The sequence below is a fragment of the Pongo abelii genome, chromosome 11 (assembly GCF_028885655.2).
Source record: "Pongo abelii isolate AG06213 chromosome 11, NHGRI_mPonAbe1-v2.0_pri, whole genome shotgun sequence".
Taxonomy (NCBI): Eukaryota; Metazoa; Chordata; class Mammalia; order Primates; family Hominidae; genus Pongo; species Pongo abelii.
The window spans coordinates 70,530,295-70,553,194 of NC_071996.2; the positions used below are offsets into that span (position 1 = coordinate 70,530,295).

At 39.6% G+C, this 22,900-nt stretch overlaps 1 protein-coding gene across 1 annotated transcript in view; it reads right to left on the minus strand.

The window, feature by feature from the left end:
• The window catches only part of STK39 (serine/threonine kinase 39), a 300,756-nt gene that overhangs the window by 35,993 nt on the left and 241,863 nt on the right, over window positions 1–22,900 (minus strand). The window contains exon 16 of the mRNA XM_024243646.3: window positions 22,241–22,309. Within this exon, the coding sequence (XP_024099414.1) occupies window positions 22,241–22,309 (69 nt within the window). The remainder of the gene's footprint in view (window positions 1–22,240; window positions 22,310–22,900) is intronic.

The following is a 22,900-nucleotide window of genomic DNA, read 5'->3' on the forward strand; positions in this document are numbered from 1 at the left end:
CAGGTAAGGAGGACAATGATATTTTTTCACGAATCCACATTATCAAAGATGCAGCTGCCTGGGAGAACAAAAGAAGAGCAGAAAAGCCTGCATGGCCTGGCACCTGATACGCAGGCTCTCCTAAGACAAATGAAGGGCCCTGTTCACAACCAAATGACATTTTGGCAAGATTATGCAGAGGATTTATTTCTGGCTGGCTGGAGGTCAGTCAAATATATATTTTTTCTATTTCCAAAGAGTCAATCTGCCATAGGTCTACAGTGTGCTGTTCAAACAGATATCCAATGCTTCATTTAGCAGAAGGTGAAATTTGGCACTGTTCTGAACAAGATATTGGCATTAGGCTTTTAATGAGAAATGGTGAAATAAAAATGATGAATTAATTCTTGCCTGGGTAAGGTAGTAAAAAACGATTGCACATCCAGCTTCTGGTTTCTGAGACATAACTCTAGAAGACAGAAACTTCTGGAATGCCCATCCTGCTTAATCTATAAATCTGAACAGTGCAAATGCAGGACCCCAATTTTTGCTGCTAATAAACGCCAGCAATTTGATTAAAACCCAATAGGAAAAAGAACCCATATATCTTTATAATATGTACAATGGTATGTTTTAAGTTGTCAACAATTCATTCACTCAATAATACTTATTGGATGTCTACTGGGCGCTAGTCATTATTCTAGTGCTCTAGGATTCATTGGTCAACAAACTCCTGCATACATGGAGCTTAGTTCTGTGATAAGTGAACTCTGTCTCAGCAAAGTCACTGAATGACCCGTATTTCCCCAAAATTACATTTCACCAGGCATTACTAGCCACAGCGCTCAAATAGAGCCCAAAGTGGCAAAGACACACTAGGAACCTGGACTTCAATGGGATGTCACGGTAAAATGGTGTAAATAGCTGCAATTTTAGGGACAATCCAGATTACCCAGTTGGGCAAAGTAACAAACACCCGATACGTGGGAATGTCTGGCAGACACAAACACTTTTCAAAGCTTGCTAGTCTGCAAAATCCTATTCATCACAAAAATGTTATAATGGCCAACCAAGTCACTATTGAAAGCACACATGCTTTCTTTCAACTTACACCCTTCCCCAGTGATAGGACTGGTCATGATAAACATCTAAATCAGACTGGAAAAACTAAGCCAAGAAGAGAACATTAAGTTGTATGCCTGTGATTGTCATTAACACTGGAATACTCAGCCCTGGGCAGCACCCTGGTACTTAAAAGGGAATGGAGGGTGACCTAAGGAGTCTGCCCAAAGAGAAGAGTAAAGGCACATGAGTTAGAGCTGTAAAATGATGTTACATGAGTTAGAGCTGTAACATGAGTTAGAGCTGTAAAATGATGGGGGTGGAAGAGGTCCTAGAGTTGGGTTAATGGGAATGTTCAAGATCAATAAGGGGACATTAGGAAGACACTGTAATCATCTTTGAGCAAGAACACCCTGTGATGTTGCTACTGTTTTATTATCCAGTCCTATGAATACAGTATGTAGGTTAATGCTGCAATTGTACATTTTAGGAGGGGAGCACATACTGAGTTTAGTATTAATAAGGACTATCAGTAAAGTCTTAACAAATAACCAGGGAATCCATATTAGAGACTGAATATCAGCAGGAATGACCCTCACAGTTGGCGTGGAGTCAATCCTTCTGGATATACGACTTCCCCTCCCTTAGAGGAAATGGGTTAGGACTTTATATCCTAATGATTTTGTATTAAACCTTTACCAAAACTGGACAATTAGGTGTACACTGAATTCTTCTGCTGTTCCAAGGTCTTGTCTAAGGATGCTGGTGATTCCAATGAGTTATCAGGAAGACAGAAATCTTTAAAAAGCTGTAGAGCCTTACATCTACAGCCTGATCGGCTCGAGCAATCATATTTGTCTTTTTGCTTACAGAAATATTCTTAAACTGCTTTTATCTAGGTCTGCGGAGATGACGTGCTCTGTTTGTAGGAAGAAAACAGGATGGCACCAGTTAGCACTAATGCACTCTAAAGGAGTCTGAAGTTCCAGTCTTCAGGGGCCTGGGAGATAACATAACTCAGTTGGAGAAGAGGGGACAGAATTTTTGCCATTCAGGATTTTATGCCAAAAATTGTTTTCAGATCTTTGGATTTTTCCAAGACAAGCCAGAACTGGATTCTTATGTCAACTCTCCCACTTTTCAATTGTTGTCAGATAATCCCCAAATTCTGTTTGTTCAGCAGCCCCCACAACCTGCCCCCACCCCCCAAAAAAAAAAAAAACATTTGCAGGCAAGATCAGAGCTGTAGGCCACTAGGTTGTAACCTCTGCACTGTAGCAAAAACCTGAAGAAACTGTCTGGAACTGGGGTCAGAGTAGAAAGAAGGATGTGGGATGAATTATTGACTAACGTGGTTCAGAAGCTTTGTGGTACAACTTGAAGCTCAACAAATTTCAATTTTGGTATGCCAACAAGGGAAAAGAATTCCACAGGCAACGAGGCACTCAATTACGAGTGCCTAGGTTCATTCCTTAAGAGCTGTGTTAAATTAAGACTTGAGATAGAAAATATGGGCTGAAGTAATTTTAAAACTCAGTTTTTCACAATTTGAGACTTATCTTTTTAACGTATTCAAACAAAAGGAGTCATGGTTTAAAGTCAAAGAAAAACCTGTAATATATAATTAAGGTTGAATTTCTGCATACCAAATATAGTTAAGAAAATGGAACAAAACAACATAATCAGCAATGAAGCACCAAGGGTATACCAACTATAAAAGACCATTTGTCTATTAAAAATAAACACATATAGCATACATAATCCAAAGGCAAATGCATAAACAATCTAGATTTTGCTTTCCTGTTAAGTATGAGACACTCACCAATGACATGCACGCACCAATGAAAGCAAACTTTGGTTTCTTCTCCGCTTTAATATTCCTAGCTTTTGAAAATGGGCTGCAAATAGCACATCTCAATAGTACATTTGAAAGATATGCTACACTGCAGTGATGTAATATAAAAGCAACGTAATAAGTTTTCTGAAGAATCATCTGCACCCAGAATGAGCGATTTATGTAAGACATTTAAAAAGTTCTAAGACTATTTAATGAGAGTATTATAGAGCTGGCAGTGTGCATTACAGCTGAAGCCCCACATTGGGCTCATGGAGACTCAACCTTCCACCCCAATGTGCCTGTTCAGAGATGGGCATAAGCCAGTATGGACAAATCACAGGGGAGGAGAAGACTGTTGGGGACTTCCAAGACAGAAACTTTCTTGCTCCTTATTAAGAATCACTAAAAGCCAAATGTGAATTAGGAAACATGCAGTTGGCCAGGCGTGGTGGCTCGTGCCTGTAATCCCAGCGGTTTGGGAGGTCAAAGCGGGAGGATCGCTTGAGGCCAGGAGTTCAAGGAAACATGCAGCACTGTTTCACTGGCAGCCTCCTAAGACTATGAAGGGAATGAGCCTCAGGATAAAATCAACACTGTGGAGAGCCGGGCTAAGGGAAGGAAAGACCCCAGGTCCTGGCTGATACCACTGAGATGCTGAACAACCCTGAAACCTTACTTTCCTTTGGATATCCAGTATGTGCGCTGAAGTCCTTGTTTAAATCATTTTGAACAGAGTTTTCTGTTACTTGTAGCTTAAACCACTCTAATTGAAAGTGCAATTTCTCCTGGAGAATCATTCCAATTCTTCAAAATGTTAAGAGTCAAGTTTTACACAGTATGGTTTTCTGGTAGGCATTGACTGCATTCATATAAAAACATACAGATTTGGAAGAAAAGATTCTCTTTGTCTTCTTAAGTTTCATAAAATACTGTCACATGCTAGGAATGATATATTCCATTTTGAAAGGGATGTTAATAGGCTAAGTGCAAATGGAGTAATTTTTACACCTGGGTCCAAGAGACATTTCTATGGAGTCTCTTTAAAGGAAAACTGTCTGGGTTTGCTCCAACCATTTTCGTATGTCATTCTGGAATACAGTCTTATACCAACCAGTGAACAGTTTAAGTAATGTAAAGGAAGTACATATCGGTACCCAAGACACTACTACTGAGTTACAGAATTTTCCCGTTATGAGTAAATAAAACCACCATCTCAAATATAATATAAACTTAATTGGTTCTTAATACAAAATTTATCTATAAGGATTGTTCCACCATCAATTACCGTCTTCCTGGCTTGAAAGAAGTAGTAGTACTTCAAACAGTATACAGAAAATAATACTCATGATGTAGTTACCAGTGAAAAAGAAAAAAAATCAATACTGCTGATTTTAATATGTATATACAACGCTACAATGCAAACATCTAAATATTATTTCACAGAATTTGTTTTTGTGTGTGTGTGTGGAGATGAAATTCATATAGCATAAAATTAACTCTTTTAAGTGAACAATTTAGTGGCATTCAGCATATTCAAAATGTTGTGCAACCACTACCTCTAGTTAGTTCTAAAAGATTTTCATCACCTGCAAGGAAAATTCTGTACCCAGTAAGCAGTCACTCCCCCATTCCCACCTCCTCCCAGCTCCCAGCAACCACAAATCCACTTTCTATCTCTATGGATTTAACCATTGTGGATATTTCATGTAAATGGAATCACATAATACATGACCTTTTGTGTCTGGCTTCTTACACTTAGCATAATGCTTTCGAGGTTCATTTCATAGAATTTTAATAAACTTAAAAATTATGCCAGAAAGAGTTGGTTTTAGTTTTAGGGCTCCCTGGAGAGAAGTCTCCAGTACAGCTACAGAGACTCTGGATGGGCCCAAACAAAGTTAAATCCTTCAGGTCACAAAAATCAACTATATAAATACAGAATAACAGTAAATTGGGTAAGTAGCAGCCAGATGGAAAAATATTTTAAGAAGAATTGCAAAGATGATGGGAGAGGTATTAAGCAACAATGAAATCTCAATGATGACTGCATGAAGTCTACAGTATTTTACGCTTTTCTATATATTTGATTTCATCATTAAAACATTTAAAATATATATTATATATATATTTTTTTTCTTTTGTTTTGTTTTGTTTTTTGTTTTTGAGACAGAGTCTTGCTCTGTCACCCAGGCTGGAGTGCAGTGGTGCAATCTTGGCTCACTGCAACATCTGCCCCCTGGGTTCAAGACATTGTCCTGCCTCAGCCTGCCGAGTAGCTGGGACTACAGGCACGTGCCACCACACCCAGCTAATTTTTGTATTTTTGGTAGAGATGGGGTTTCACCATGTGGGCCAGGATGGTCTCGATCTCTTGACCTCATGATCCACCTGCCTCAGCCTCCCAAAGTGCTGGGATTACAGGCGTGAGCCCCCGCGCCCAGCCAAAACATTTAAAATATTTTAAACAGGGTAAGTGATTTTAAGTTCAGAACAAAACAGTGTATCTAAAATTCCAATACAGTATTTTCATGAGGAGTCCTCAAGCTTTCAAACTCCCATACCACATTAGGAATTTGGAGTTTATACATAATAATGTGAGCGCTGCCCATCAGAAGGATACAGAAAAAACAGAGAGTATCAAGAGAGAGAAGATGGAGGTGGTTTTAGAAACTATACTGCCACCCAAAAAAGTACATTAAGAAGAAGAGATTAAGTGAGGCTTTGGGATTAGGTATGTTCTACATCAGAGAGCAGAAATTAAAGGAGAATGGATTTAGGCTCGGTATAAAGCCCTTCTTCCAAGCAGTAATTCAACAATGAACAGGTGTCTCTTACAAGGGGAAACTCTGGCACCAGAAATTGTCAGAGAGCTGGGTGACATGTGAAACTACCTTTCCTTCCCAGCCCTTTTGTCTGTTGCTGGTGCCAGCTTCATGGCCTGCAGCCCGTGCAGACACGTGGGGCCCAGGCTCAGAGGGTGCTGGGCTTGCTTTAATGCTCTGTTGTCACCGTATTGAAATTCTTAATTTTTGAAGAAGGGAATTTGTATTTTCATCTTGCACTGGGCCCTGCAAATTATGTAGCTGGTCCTGTTAATATGTACAGAAGAAACACTCTTATCTGATGAAGTGGGAGCGGTATTTGCTTGGGTAAAAGATACAGGCAGTTTAAGCAGGGAAAAATAAAACTGTGATACAAATAAAGCTTAAATTTAATGTTTTAAATTTACTGTCCACTCTTGTGATGTAGGGCCAAGAACATTTAAAAAATCCTAGATTTAAAAAATGTCTCTATTTTCTCACAGTATCCTTCCAATATCTAACTTAGCAACAGTTTTTAATAATTTGCCTTTATCGAGATTTTCTAAAGCATCCCAGTTGTTTTTTGCAGACACAACTCACTTTCTGAACTCATACTTTATCAGTTTATTAAATGACACCATTATAATAAGAAGTCTGTACAAACGAGTTCGTTAAACCTAGAACCTACCTGGCAGGGGCAGCCATGGGGCTATGAAGGAGGATGCACTAACATGTCATCTCTCCCAGCTTAGCGTCCAGCCCAGCCCCCGGGCATCATGGGTACATTTTACACAGGGAATTTAGAACATCACCTAACTCAGTGGGTCAAGTTCATGGTGGTTGGCTAGTCCTCTGTAGAAATAGCAGGCTTATTGCATTGTCTCCTGTCTGGGTTGTCCTGTTGAGGCCTATAAGCATGGCTGTCCTTCCATGGGAAAGAAGTGTGAGTTTACTTGAGGTAGTATAGACTCCCCTGAAACTGGTGGAGATTCTTGTTATCAGGTATCAAAGAGAGAGGTAAGTGTTTAGCAAAGAAACTAGAACTCAAAGAGGTAGATCACTGACTAAGGAACTGCAGTGCAAAGGGTGAGCCTGAGGAGGACAAGGGGATTTGCATTTCTCTCTCGAACTCTCCTCTTAGGTCTAGACTTTGAGGCTGGATGGTCCTCCCAGGCAGTAAGAAAGGGTCATTTCAGTTACTGGGAAGCAGGCAGAAAACTAAACCAGGAGGTAACCCTAGAGTTACCTCCAGGCTCACTATAAGTGAACTATTTGGTTAGACCGATTTATCTAGTTGCCTACACTCTTCTGAGTGTCTGTATTTATTCTGTTGTTATTACACCACTTTCCAGCTCTCTTTGTGCCAGAGAAGTAATGGGAGAAGGTTTTCCCACTGCTAGTGTGGAGGTGGCAGAGGCAAACACAGTGAATCTTGTGAACTATAAGTAGGACAACAGTGGTTCAGTCATTCTTCCCTACGTGGAATTTCTACCTCCATTCTCTGCCAGGAATCTGGGTCTCACTGTATTTGGGGAAACTGCAGGGTGGCTTTATATTCTCTGACTGATATGGTATTTTGCAAAAGAAGCTTGATGTTTGATAGGAGGCTAGGTGAATTGATTTCAAAATGGAAAGACGGAAGAACTACTCCTTACTGAGTGCTTCCTGGAGGCCAGGCATCCCGCTAACCCCTTCATGTAATCCAGTAATTCTCATAACCATTCCATGAGTTAAGTGGGTCACTCTAGGCTAAGGAAGAAATTGAAGGCCTAGAGAGATGAACTAACTTCCCCAAGTCACATATCTTCACTGACAGAGCCGGGATTTGAACCTGCAGCTATCTGATTTTAAAACCTGTGTTCCTTCCCCACACCACATAGCTCTACAGCAGTTTCAGATCCTAAAAGTCTAAGAAATAAGATGGGGATATTTTTAAAAGCTAATCACAAAAAGCAATATACAATATGGGGAGTCATACAGCTCCTCGAAAGAGACAAGAAAAACTGATTTTACTAACATTCATCCATAACCAACCAATCTGAAAACAGCGACTTAAAGAATTGTGGGGGATGGTATTTAATGGCGACTACAGTGCTGTATGATAATTTCTACACCATGAGACATAGAAAAACTGATTTTACTAAAATTCAACCATAACCAACCAATCTGAAACCAGCAATTTAAAGAATTGTGGGGGATGTTATTTAATGGAGGCTACAGTGCTGTATAATAATTTCTATGCCATTCTATGTTTTTATTACCTCTACTGCTCAAAAGATTGGAAAGCTCTTTCCTTTAAAAGAAAGTATTACATAGAGAATAAACCCAATTAAAGGGAAGGTTAAAAAAAAATAAAGGAATGACCAGAACTATCAGATGGCTTTACCAATGCATAAATACTCCCACTCCAGAAATCACCACTGTGGGAAAACACTGCCCCAGCCCTCTATCCGGTTCACCCGGACAAAGGTTAGCTAAACAAGAACTTACTTTACTGCACCTGCATTCTGAACATGAAGCCACTTAAACGCTCACTTTAATTTAGATAATTAGAGTGTTAGTCTCTGAAAAAATACTCACTAAATTCGACTGCAATTAATGGACTTGAAATGGCAGGTTTGCTTTAGCCCAATGAACATGAATATTTTACGTATTCTGTACTCTATTATAATGATAATAGTTCTACTTTGTGTGTAGTGTTACCTTAGCCCACACCATAATTTGTGTAAGAATAAGGCAATATTATGAAATGGAAATATATTTCATCGTTTTGGGAATGTACACGAAGCAAAGGCCCTTTGGTTACCAATTAATATAAAGAAGATGCCTGTGATTAATGCCTAAGTTGGTTTTTTTTTGTTTTTTGCCTTTTCTAGGAATCCTAATTTCCTTTTGATAAAATAATTGGATTCAGAATTACTGGAAGGTATCTCTGCCGTCCTCCTGGCCCCCAAACATTAAATTACAAATCACTTTTCAATGTCCTTGCACATAAATGAACCCAGAACATTGGGACATCATCTCAGGTTTTATTTCTCAAGTCCTCCAGGACTGCTTTCTTGTCTCTCGGTGGTTCCTACTCACTTCAGCCAAACGAAAATCAAATTCAGGCAGCAAAGGAGTCTACTGAAATGCATCTGAAGGAAAGCATTTATTTGCCCTCTTAGACAGGAAAAAGGCTAGAGAGGCACAAGATTTATACTTTAACTACAAAGGGACCCAATCGAGTTGAAACACTAGGATTCAGTTTTCGCAAGTCATTATGGCTAATGGCTCTTTACAAGGTCCTTTGTGATCTGGCCCCTGCCCCCTCCCCATCCTTATTCCCAATCCCACCTCCTCATTCGCCTCTTCTGGCCATACTGGTCAGCTTTTACAAAATCCATTATTTCTACACATGCCTATCTATGACTTCACTCAAATGGCTCCCTCAGAGGGGCTTCCCCTGCTCTTGAATTAGATGAAGACCCCATGTTTTTTCATTATTGTCTTTTTTTTATAGCACATCATTTTTCCTTCAGAATGCTTCTCACGATTTGTAATTTCACTGACACCTGTGTACTGACTTGTCTAAGGTCAGCCTCTCAAGTTGGACTGCAAGCTTCTTGAGGGCAAGGACCCTGATTTGTTAATCAGGTGTACTCAGCACCACAGTAGATGAGATGCTTTATTTATTTTATTTTATTTTTATCTTTTTTGAGATGGAGTCTCACTCTGTGGCCCAGGCTGGAGTGCAGTGGTGCTATCTCGGCTCATTGCAAGCTCTGCCTCCTGGGTTCACGCCATTCTCCTGACTCGGCCTCCCGAGTAGCTGGGACTACAGGCGCCCGCCACCACACCTGGCTAATTTTTTTGTATTTTTAGCAAAGAAGGGGTTTCACCATGTTACCCAGGATGGTCTCGATCTCCTGACCTCGTGATCCGCCCACCTCGGCCTCCCAAAGTGCTGGGATTACAGGCATGAACCACTGCATCCAGCCCGAGACGCTTGCTTTATTTATTGAATGAATGAATGAAGTACAGTTGCTTAAGGGCCTGGATGACAAAGAGTGGTAGAAGGCTCCTCCCCCTACTTCTGCACAGAAGCAGGTACCACTCTGGCTCCACACAGGTAGTGCCCTGTGACCTTCTGGAAGCAGCACCCCCCTTGTGGGCACTGTTGTCCTCATACTGGCTGGTGATACAGGTGAGGCTTCTTCAAGCAGTCTTTTGGGAAGGGAGCTAGTGAGACCACCACATGGTAACCAGCACTGACAAAGTCATTTAAGGATCCCTGGGACATCCCTTTGGGGCCTCCCAATAATATCCCAGGGGAATACGTGTTATTACTGGCTAACAACTATTTAGCCTGCAAACAGTTGAATTGCATGGATATTTCAGATTATGCCTATAAGATTAAACTTACATTTAATTATTGCTAATTGAACACCTAAAGCCACTGTTCAGAGTTATTCTAAGTGCAGAGTTCTATATTTTTGACATAAAAAGTTCATCATGACAAAATATCAAAAATTAATTTCTCATACTCATTCCTTATCTAATAAAAATTTTCATGAGCAGTAAAGAAAAGAGCCAACTTTTCTTTTTCTTTTTAAAAGAAATCCTGAGAGCTCCAGCAAGCCTACAGTGCCAGAGGCTGAGAAAGCCCATTAGTCAGAATAACCGATAGCATTTTTATGCTTCCCTGGAGTAGTGCTGTCCAAATCATGTCCTCTAACCTGTATTCTACCTTTCTATTAGACACTGAGTTCCCTTTGTATGTCACTCTCATCTTATTACTCAATACCATGAACAAATACAAGAATTAGAGGCAAAATAGTTAGAAGGATATGTGAGGAATTGATAGTCAACCCTGAAAGGAAAGTCAGGGCAGTGGCTAAGAAATTCAGATGTCCTTTCTTGTCCTTCTGACCCTCCATATCGCAGAAAGACAAGAAAGTGCAGAGCTCTGACAGCACAATCTTGACTCCAGACCTATTCATCCAATGAAGAAATGAGCCATGAGCATGACTTTCTAAAAATCCAGTCAACAATCACAAACTGGTAAGGAGTCTCAGAAACTGTAATAAATTAGCCCTCCAAGGGGTGTATTACTGAAAAGATGCTTTGAATCTGATGGTCTGATTTTGAGTAACAAACCTCTCATCGCTGACCAAATTCTACAAGGATAAAGATTAAGGCATTAAATCTATTTCTCAAGTTTAATGGACAGCTCCTTCTTTACTTGTGTCAGAAGGGTACACTGGCCAGGCCCATGCGTTTGCACCTAAAGCTGTTCAGATGGTTTCCTGACTATGAATTCCTGCTATCTGGTTCTATAGCTCAGCAGACACAGAATCTGGCAAGAAAATTTTCTTTCATGGAATGGTTACAGTGGGTTATACAGTATAGTGGGTGATTCTGAAAAACATTAGCCCAAGAACAAAATTGGAAAATATCACATGTATCCCCCAAATATGTGCAACTATGATATATCAATTTGAAAAGACACCAAAAAAAAAACAAAAAACAAAAAACAAAGAGAACAAAATTGGGCACAAATGTTGATGATACAATGGGGACAGTATAAACCTGATGACAAGGACAAGTTTCTAAATCTATCAGGTGACCAGTCGAGATCTCTCCTTGTTTTAAAAAGAATCTGGGGTAAACGTATTTTTACACAACCTTTTGGATGCTAAACTTAAGTAGTGCAAGATTAAGAACTAGGCTTTCTTGGGATTGGCAAGAAAGTCCTCTTTTAAAAAAAAAAAAAAATAATGATAACCTAATACAAGATGCAGGATCAAATTAAAGATTATAATTAGATATGGAGCCAAAATAGTGATTATAAGCCCACAATGAATAAAAAAAATATGGATTTAGTTTTCTTCCTTAACTTACAAATTTTTTTGATTGGGCAAACAAGGAGAGATATTACCTGTTATATAAGAAATCATGACTTCTCTTTTATTTTAACCAATGAAGTAAAAAAACAGTAGAGAGATTTCATCTGGGACTGGGAGACTTGCCTGTCAGGCTATTAACAAGTAGACTGTTCAACAAAAGAGCCATTTAAGTTAAATCCTACACACTTGGTAATGTTAGAAAAATGTAAGTCATCACAAAGACTAGGTTTCCTGCACCAAAGTAAGCCTACTTTACTTCCACTAGAAATATATTTTTGTCTTAAGTAGGGACTGATCAGAAAGTGTGGTGAGACTGAGTGTAATCTTCAAGCATACTTGATTCTGGAGTTAAAGGACAGATTAACATAAATTAAAACAGGGCAATCTAAAGTAATTGAAAAAAGCAAGACTCTACTGACTTAGCAGCTATCTACGACTAATCCACTGGCAAGCTCTTGTTTCACCCAAGTGAAGTTAAGTACAGGTCTTAATTGGAGTCTACCTCTGTACTAGTGGTTTTAAAGAGGATATGCAACTCCTAACTCAATACAAAGTAACAAAGTTAATTCGAAAATCAGGGCTTACAGTGTGGTTTACTGCTGCAATGAGTCATAATTATGTGACACAGAAACCGAGAACGTCTTTGGGGAAATTACAGATGTTATTTTACGCTAGAACTTCTTGGAAATAACATTTGCCCACATTTTGAAAGGTAGTTTTCAATCACTCCTTTCCCCCATCCCCAAATCGGAAGTTCTTTACAAATGACAGGTCTACCAACATTTCCCTGGAGAGCTGGTCATTCTATGTTAGAATCTGCAGATAGATAAGCACAGGGAGTGGCTGGGCTGGCAGAGGGTTCAATTCTATGACTGGACATCACAGCTTAAGCTTCTGATTTAGTTTTCTAGGAATTCTTTCTTCCGCTTAATTCCTCTGAGTTTGGCGCAGAGCAGTATGGGCACTCTCTTGTGCTTTTATCAGATTTAAAAAATGATATTCTGTCAAAGCAAGAATTCTATGCATTTTACTTTAGTCTGTCTTTCTTAAACAAATTGTTCTTAAATAAACTTCAAAAAACATATAGTAACCCTTAGGTGCGTGATCAAACTAATGCTGAATCTGTGTGCTCTGTCTGTGCTTATGTTTGTGTTTGTGCACACGTGTGTGTGCACGTGTGCTCTCACTGCACATTCATTTGGGCCTGGTTTCCCAGCATTCTGCAGAGCAAACAGCTCTTTGGATGTTTAAAGCAACGCTGTGATTCTACCACCTCTCAAGAGTTCAATTGCTGAATATCTTTTTTTTTTTTTGAGATGGAGTCTCGCTCTATCACCCCGGCTGGAGTGCAGCGGCACAATCTTGGCTCACTGCAACCTCCGCCTCCCGGGTTCAAGCTATTCTCCTGCCTCAGCCTCCTGAGTAGCTGAGATTACAGGCACGCACCACCAGCTAATTTTTGTATTTTTAGTAGAGATGTGGTTTTACCATGTTGGTCAGGCTGGTCTAGAACTCCTGACCTCGTGATCCGCCTGCCTTCGGCTCCCAAAGTGCTGGGATTACAGGCTTGAGCCACCTCGCCTGGCCCAACTGCTGAATATCTTAATTCATCTAGACATGGTAGTCATTCATCTGAATAGAATTAGAATTATTATACAACACAGATGATACTTTTATATTAGATAGTCCAGCCTATCATTTGTGAATATTTAAAACATAATTTTGCCAGCTTTTAATATTAATGTCCAATTTTTCTATTTAGGGAATAAATATTATATCTCAATAAAGTTTTTTTTTAAAGAAAGAAAAGATAATTGGGAAACCAGGAGCAATGAGTTACAATCAAATAGGCTGCAGTGCCTTTTTGAAAATAGAAACCCTACGTCATATCTAACAGGTCAACATTTATTTCTGCAAAAATATATAAGAAAAGTAATCAGCACAGCACCCCCAAAGTACTTATAGTCCTAATTCCCTAAGGTATTAAACTTAACACACAGACAACTTTTAATCAGGAATCACTCAGCTGTATTTATTGACATCATTCAACTAACCACAAGCCCGTCTAAACCCAGAAAGGGCTTAAGGAGTTTTCTTCCTTTATTCCCTGTCACCATTTCAAAATCATAGTACAGTTGTGTAATAAAGACACTATTTTAATAATGAATGCTTTTCTTCACTGAAAGTCAATATCAGTGAATATCACAGCATAATCACTGAAATGAATATGAGATGAAACATGTTCACTGTTTTCCAAGACTTTCATCGTAAAAGTGTACTGCTGCTCAGTAAATTGTGGATCACTCATAACAGACTTAAATATCCCTGACTGTAGCAGAAAGAACAGAGCACTTCGCACATCTAACCATATGCTCATGACTGAGCAGAGAGATTCTGTTCCTCCCATACTTGAGAGCCTAAGCGTACTTTGCCATTTTGTAGAGAAATAAAAGCTGAAGGCCATCTGGAGGATCCACTGCCTCCTGAGCAGCAATGTTAGTTTTAATCAAAACTGTAACTACTCATTTTGGTAAAAATTTATACCAATGCCATATATGTGGCATCTACACCATTCATACACATAAACACAATTTGTAAAAGTTAACTGGCACAGTTTTAAAACAGACTCCTAAAGACAGCAGAGAATCAAATAAGGCAGAAAAGCAAAGGAGATTAGTGAGACTGGGAAAAAGGTATAGATGATGAAATGAGCTGAAGGCATCTCCAAAGATTATTGTAAGCATAAAATACAGTGACTATGGGCTGGGCGCGTTGGCTCACACCTGTAATCCCAGCAATTTGGGAGGCCCAGGCAGGCAGATCACGAGGTCAGGAGATCGAGACCATCCTGGGTAACACGGTGAAACCCTGTCTCTACTAAAAATACAAAAAAATTAGCCTGGCGTGGTGGCGGGTGCCTGTAGTCCCAGCTACTCAGGAGGCTGAGGCAGGAGAATGGTGTGAACCTGGGAGGCGGAGCTTGCAGTCAGCCGAGATTGCACCACTGCACTCTAGCCTGGGTGACCGAGTGAGACTCCGTCTCAAAAAAAAAAAAAAAAATTAAAATAAAAAAGATAAAGTGACTATGAAATTCCAGTGTGTATGAGAATCACTTGGGATACCTGTTGAAAACACAAATTTCCACACTCTATGCCCAAAAGACAGCTGATGCTATATTTCTGGGCTGGAATCCAGAAATGTGCATTTTTAATAAGCATCTCAGATAAGACAGGCATCTCATAGCTCATACTTTGAGAGACACTCACAATACTTAACCTTAGCAAGCACTAGGGAACAGAAGGCCCTCTTTTTTTTTTTTTTTTTTTCTTTTGAGACAGAGTCTCGCACTGTCGCCCAGGCTGGAGTGCAGTGGCGCGATCTCAGCTCACTGCAACCTCTCCCTCTTGGGTTCAAGCAATTCTCCTGCCTCAGCCTCCTGAGTAGCTGCGATTACAGGTGTGCCCTACCAGATCCAGCTAATTTTTGTATTTTCAGTAGAGACAAAGTTTCTCCATGTTGGCCTGGCTGGTCTCAAACTCCTGACATCAAGTGATCCACTTGCCTCAGTCTCACAGAGTGCTAGGATTACAGGTGTGAGCTACCATGCCTGGCCAGAAGGCTGTCGAGACAAACCATATTCCTTTCCCAAGAGACCAGACTCAAAAGTCATGTGACAATTCAATTTCTAAGAGAAAGGAAAGGAACGTGGGAAAAGGCAGAGAGGGAAAAAAAAATCAATCATAGTGAATTACTATTTCTTTTTTGGAAGATACAACAATATTTACATTATCCAAATCATCAATTCATGCAATAATCCAGTACTGAATTTGCAAATGGTATACAATGTATTCATTTATCCAACATATTTATTTATTAAATGCCTATGTGTGTCAACAATGGTAGGGATGCAATAAAATAGAAGACAAGCGTTGCCCTAAAGATGCCTTCAACTTCCACACAAAGGAAGACAAGCACGCAGTAGTACAGCAGGATGAAAGCCATACGTCTTGAGGTGGTAAAAATATGGTTCTCTGGCATTCTAGACAAGCAAAAGCTGTCCTCCAAACTGTGCAAGGAGTGGGGTGTCAGGCAGCAGAGGAGGCTTCATGATGGTGACATGTATGGTAAGTCTTGCAGGCAGATAAGTTTCAAACATGATTCTTCATGTGCAGGAAAAGAGCATCTCATGGGGGCATGAACAATAGTCCAAAAGTCTACTAAGAGAGCTTTGGGAACATCTATCACTAAACTAAGTTTTCCTTCCAGTGACAACTAGTCAGTGACACTCAAAATCTGTCAAAGGAAAACTATAGAAATGAATGCAGGCACACAGCTCCCTTCTCAGGAAACAGAAATTCCAACATCTGGTTCTAAACTCCACTTAAAGGAAACAGACATATGTTGCTACAAGGCTAGGGAAGGGTGGCACAAAAACTCAGCAAAGGGTAGTCAGTGGGCACATTTCTGAAAGGCATCTGTCAAGCAGCTTCTCTTCCAGTGTATACACACAGTCAAACCCTGGCCTCTGTATTGAGCCGTGCAGATTGAAGTTCAGCAGCTTTGTAGGAGTCGGTAAGCAGGCCACATAACTGCTTAGCCTAACATACCCACTGGTGTTCCTTCTTCTATAGCTGAGGTTCTAAAACTTACTAAACTAATTCCTCAAAAATTTATATCACAAAGTCTGGAGAGAACTTAGAGTTTTTGTTTTCTTTTGTACATATGAATTTTGTGTTTTGCATTTTTGCCCCGTGCTTCCATTGCAGAGAAAACTTATTTCTTCCTGGCTGTTTTTTCACCAGGAAGCAAAGGAAACAGGGAGTTTCTCTGCTGTCTCACTATCACTCATCCTTGGGAATCCTCTGAAACAACTAGAATAGGGACTCATATTTGGTCTCTTTCCATTTGTCAGCCAACCCAGCCAGGCAAGATAAGCAAATTTATGCATGCATGTCCTCTAGTTTTTCATCTTGCAAACTTTTTTAAACCAACACCCACCCAGGAGGCCTTGCCAATCTTATCAACGGCTATTTACACAAAGCCTAAAAATGTTTCCTGTTTCTTGCCTAAGGTAGTGCTGAGTTTAAGCACAAGTCAAGTGGGTTTATGATTTCAGTCTACAAACGCACATTTCATTTCTGCACTGCTTTGCTTCTGCTCAAAAGCAATCACTTCATGTCACTATACTGGCCCTTCTTCAATCCAGACTCTGATTCTCAAAGGTTGGCACACTAAAGGCAGGCTACCCTGAAGCTAGGTATTGCAGACTTTTTGTAACCTGTGTTTGCCATATTCTAGTAAAACTCATAACATTCACTGCTCCATAACATATGCTATTGCTTTTTCAGCCTTTTTCACAATGCTGTAAGCATTTACTCCAATTCAAAAGAAAATGCTGATGGGAAAGAAAGAGATTTTTAATCTATTTAAATGTTAGCTATTTTATATTATAGAAGCTGAAGAAATACACATGTAAGAAATCATTCAAACCTCTATATAAACTGGACTCTTTCTTTACAAAGCTTTCCTCAGGTGACTTATGTCATATTTGCAAACACTTTGAATTTTGCAATCTTGAAAGCAAAATTCTTAAAACACTAGAATCCTATAACTCAAAGTATCCTTTGTTTCTAAAGTAAATGTTATGATATATCTATATATATCAAAATGGGATTTGTTTATCTCTAACAAATGTTTATGGAGGGCCTACTATGTGAAATGCAGTTTGGGGCACTGGGAATGTGGCAGTTAACAAAACAGATTAAAATCCTGGCCTTAAGAAACCGATGCTCAAGGGGAAGTCCTATATAGCTGACAAAATAAATAAATGAAACATACAGGCTATTGAATGGGGAGAGATTAGGTAGAATAACAAAATAAGAAAGAGGATAGAGAGTTGGGGATGGTGTGCGATTTTAATGAGGCTGCTCAAGAGCATTTTGTGAGGTAATATTTAAGCACCAGGGGGTGGGGGCATATATGGCCCTAAAGAAGGAGTGTCCTGGAAGAAGAGCAAGTTCAACAGCCGGGGTGGCTGCGGTGGGGTGAGCAAGAGGAAGAGCAGGAGAAGAGACAGCTGAGAAGTGAGAGGGGACACAGTGCAGATGACTGGAGGCCATGGCGATTGTGGGTGGAGAACCACTGCAGAGTTTTGATTGAACTATGAACACAATCTGGCTTACTTTTTAAAAATCAAACTAAAAGTCACATATTACAAAGTCTGCCCCTTTAAAATGCACGATTCAGTGGTTTTTAGTAAAGTCACAAGGTTGTGCAGTCATTGCTACTTCTAATTCCAGAACATTTTCATCACCCCAAAAAGAAACCCCATACTTAGTAGTCACTCCCCTGCCCCCCTCATTGCCAGCCCCTGGCAACCACTCTTCTGCTTTCTGACTCTACGGATTTGCCTACTCTGGACATTTCATATAAAGAATCACACCATATGTGGCCTTTTGCATCTGATTTACTTTACCTGGATCTCTGGCTGTTGAGATGAGGACAGGTTGAAGGCAGGCAAGTACAGAAGCTGGAATGGCGGCAAAGGGATGAATACAAGAACTCAACTGGGAGTTCAGAGGGGCTTGAAACAGGATGGGATGTGAGATGGTAAGCAAAGGCAGGATCCTGGGCACATTCAGATGGGTTGGATGTGAAGTATGAGAGAAAGAAAAGTCAAGGACAATGCCCAGGGTTTTGGCCTGAGCACCTGGAAAGGTGGAGATGATGCCTATGAAGAGTCTAAGATTCCTGGAGGGGCAGGCTGGGAAGAAATACCAGGGGCTGGATTTTGAAGCTGTGGATTAAATCTTGGATGTCTATTACCTTTCCAAGTGAAGACGCTAAAAGGGGAGCTGAATATAAGTCTGGAATTCAAAATAAAAGTCTGGATCAAAGATATAAATTTGGGAGTTAAAGAATGGAAGGTATTTAATACCATGAAACCTGATAAGATCAGCAAAGGAGCAAGTAGAGAAAGAGAAGAGATCTAAGGAAAGAGTCCTTGGACACATCAAGATTTATAGGTTAGAGAGATGAGGAGGAACCAACAAAAAAGACTGAGAAGGAAATACCAGTAAGATGGGAGAACTAGGAGAGGGTGGAGTCTTAAAACCAAGTGAAAAAGCTTATCATGGAGAAGGGCATTGTCAACTATGCCCAATACTGCCAATAGGTCAAGCATGATAAGGATTGAGGATGAGCCTCAGGTTTAGGAACATGGCAGCCATTCACAGACCACGTGTCCTTTACTTTCTTTCTTTCTCCCCTCACTCCAGCCACGCCTACCTGTGCATCTGCCACTCCTTTTTGCAGGTGTGTTTTCCCCAGGTACAGCTTTGAAAAGAACAATTTGAGTGGAGTAGGAAGGTCAAAAGTCTGACTGAGGTGAATTTAAGAGACAGTGATAAGAAAGGAATCAAAGCCAGGGCAATTGTCTTTGATAAGTTTAGCTGTTAAGGGGATGGAGAGAAATAGCTGTAATGGGAGGTGGGGTAAAGACAGGGCTTTCTGAAGATAAGAGAAATAAAAACATATTCATATGCTAGTGGGACATATCTAGTAAAGAGGAAAATAGATGAGGAGGGAGGGAGTAGAGATTTGCTAGGATTGGTTAGAGGGAATAAGATCAAATACATTAGTTTGTCAAATAATCAGCAATTAAAATAGAAAACATCCACTGGTCCATGGAAAAACAAACAAGCAAAAGCTATTTTTCTCCCAGGGGACACAAGAACCACCATCATTTAAAATTACCTGGATCCACTTTTTAAGGGTGAAGGTATAAATTATATGCAAAGTGTCAACATTGGGGAGTCAACAAGACCCAAACTCAAGGACCATTACCAGTTGCAACAGTCTAGATACTTCTTTGGACCTCAGTTTTCAGTCTACAATGTAGTGATTAAAACAACCTGTCCTCTTTACCTTATAGAATGATGTGATGATCAAATGAAATACATAAACACTGTCTGTAAACACTTAAGTGTGATGTCCATGTAAGGCATTTTTAAGTGCTACTATATCAAAAAGAGTTAGATATGCCTGTTCTTACTCCAACACTCTCTACATAGAAATAATTTAGCTCCAAGAAGGGGAAAAAAGGCAAGCTGAAGAGTTTTTAGAAGAATAATTAACTAAGGCATAGAAAAAGAAAAGCTTTATAGTTATATATTGTATTTAAAATACACTCAATAAGTTGTACATGAACTCTGCCTTAATTTCCTCCTTTTAAAAATGCAACAACAACAACAATAAAACCTTCTTAACTTTAGTGAGCCTGGGGCAAAAAAAGAAGTACATTAAACTTGACTGTAGGTTTGAAGCAAGGACCGTGCTTAAAAGAAGATGTGACCTAATGCCTTTCCATGAAGCTCTCTTATTTTCTGTGTTCCTAGCCACCTGCCAGGATGAACTCCAATAAAAGAACAATCTGATCCTTGGCTTCTTGCCCAATAGGAGACATTAGTAGGTGTTTCAAAGAAGTTTTTGATTATTATTTTCACTTGCTGATTAATTTTCTATTCTGGATGCTTAGCATATGGACCATAGCTCTCTTCAAGGAAAATATATTTTGCAGGGTCTCCTGATCTAGCCATTAATTAACTGTTCTATTTCTTCTGGTAAACTAAGACACAAAAGTGTGTACTTATGTTTTCTAATGAAGGAGAGTGTTCATCTTCATCAAGGAATTGGTAGATGAACATAATGAATTCTTAGACGGAATTTAAAGTAGACACCAAAGTTGAATCAATCCTTTTTCTCAGCTTCCCTCTCACATATGATTAGAAAACTTAGGTGAGAACTTAGCTGGCCTTAAACCTCACAAGATTGTAAAGGAAAATGTGAAAGACAAGATATATAAGGGAATACAACTCACACCACATAAATGCACGTTAAGTCACTTTCCTTTAAAATATGTCTGTGTCCCCTCATGTATGGAGCCACTTGGCAAAGGAGTTGGAGCTTCATCGTGAAAATCAATGTGTACACTTGATGTATATATAATCAATAGGAAAAAACCTATTTTTTTCTATTATTTTTTTTTCTAATTATAAAGGTATCTTTGTATCTGGGAGCGGTGGCTCATGCCTGTAATCTCAGCACTCTGGGAGGCCAAGGCAGGCGCATCACTTGAGGTCAAGAGTTCGAAACCAGCCTGGTCAACATGGCAAAACCCTGTCTCTACTAAAAATACAAAAATTAGCCGGGCATGGTGGCACGCTCCTGTAGTCCCAAGCTACTTGGGAGGCTGAGGCACGAGAATTGCTTAGACTCAGGAGGCGGAGGTTGCACTGGGCTGAGATTACACCACTGCACTCCAGCGTGGGTGACAGTGTGAGACCCTGTCTCAAAAAAACAAAAACAAACATAAACCATATCATTTAAGGGGAGCATGTCATTTCAAAAATCAGTTTTGATTTGAATATTTTTTAATAAGGCATTATTATAATATATATTCCCCTAAGTAATACGTTATTAGAGTTAATATAATATATTAATATAATTATTAATACGCTAACTAATCTTGATTAGTTAGGGTTATTATGATTATACAGTAATACATCATAAAATCTCTATAAAGTCAGAATTTGCTGAAGAGCATGGAGCTATTCATCCTCACCCTAGGTGGAACCAGGCTACACATTTTCTCAGACGGCTATGTCTGCCTCTTAGAGCTTTTCTGCCTCCTTTGCTTTGTCAGGAGGTCTATGGGTGGTTGCTTGCTCCTATCAGCAGGCCTGTGTTGAGCAGGCTCCCCTAACTCCATGCAGCTATCTTATGATTCTAAAGGAGGTAGAAAGACCCACAGTTTCAAAGTGAAATCGTTCTGCCACAACCCAGCTGCATGGTTCCAGACACACCACTGAACCTCTTTAGGAATTCATTTCCTTATCTATACAGTGAAAGAACTGGCCTGAATGATCTTTAAGTTCCCATCCAAACCTGAGATTTTATAAAGAATATTGCTGAGGGCTGAAAAAATGAATTCTAAGTTTATTAGAACTGTGTCCAAAAAGAGAATATAGAAACTCTGAGTAAGGGTCTCAGAGGTTCCTATGCTTTAGTGCACAGAATTTATAGCATCTTATTTTTGTTACATCATGGACTTTTGGGTCTTCTGAGTTCTTTGTTACATTTCCAATAAATGAGGCTCCTCATTGGATAAATCATGTCCAGACACATGAGACAGGATTACATTAAGAGCTTTTGAAAAAAAGAAAATTAAATATGATTTTTTTTTTTTGAGCCGGAGTTTCGCTTTTGTTGTGCAACGGCGTGATCTCGGCTCACTGCAACCTCCGCCTCCCAGGTTCCAGCGATTCTCCTGCCTCAGCTTCCCGAGTAGCTGAGATTACGGGCGTACACCATCCATGCCTGGCTAATTTTGTATTTTTAGTAGAGGCAGGGTTTCACCAAATAGGCCATGCCGGTCTCTAACTCCTGACCTCAGGTGATCCACCCACCTTGGCCTCCCAAAGTGCTGGGATTATAGGCATGAGCCATGGCGCCCGTCCAGATATGATTCTTAAATATACTTCTACATAAAAGAATTCAAGAAGAATTCTTCAAATATTCAGAGTGAATTATTTCTTAATGAACACTTTTGCTTCCAAACACATTTCCATTTTATATACCAACTAAATGACAGTGCATACTAAAAAACAATTTACCTATAACTACATCATGACCATCCACCAAGCCAGCAGAGAAGAGCTCCTGAGATACACCATCTGCTGTATCTGTCCAAATGTGAAATGAATATGTATTAGTAACCACAACATAAAAATCAACAACCCAGTACAATGTAAAATACATATTTTTCATTTACTAAAATCACCCATGAGTTTTAATTCAACAATTCAGACTCTATAAGGAGAAAATCAGAAGCAACATGAAATACATTTTGCCATGTGCCATTTGCATCTTGCTATTTATTCAACAGAAGTTATGCAAAATTATTTTTTCTATTTTTGGTGAACTAAAAAACTTGTGCCCTCTGGCTACTATCTAAATTAATCTTCAAATGCACCTCCAGAAGTTATAACTGTTCCCTATGACACTGCTTTTCTTTCCTGCCAAGGTTAACCCTACCCACCATCATCAATCCTTTTCTATCATTAGTAGCTATGGAGTGAATTTACAGCAAAGGTTGAATGGGTAGCATCTGATATAACCTTGTATTTTGTACAAACAGCCTATGAGCTTGTTGGACTATTAAGATGAGCTATTTAAATGTACGCTATTAAGAAACTCCTTTAACATGACATTGATCATTTGATAGCAACAGATTCATTGTCTTAGAAAAATGTGGTTGAATAAAATACCGTACT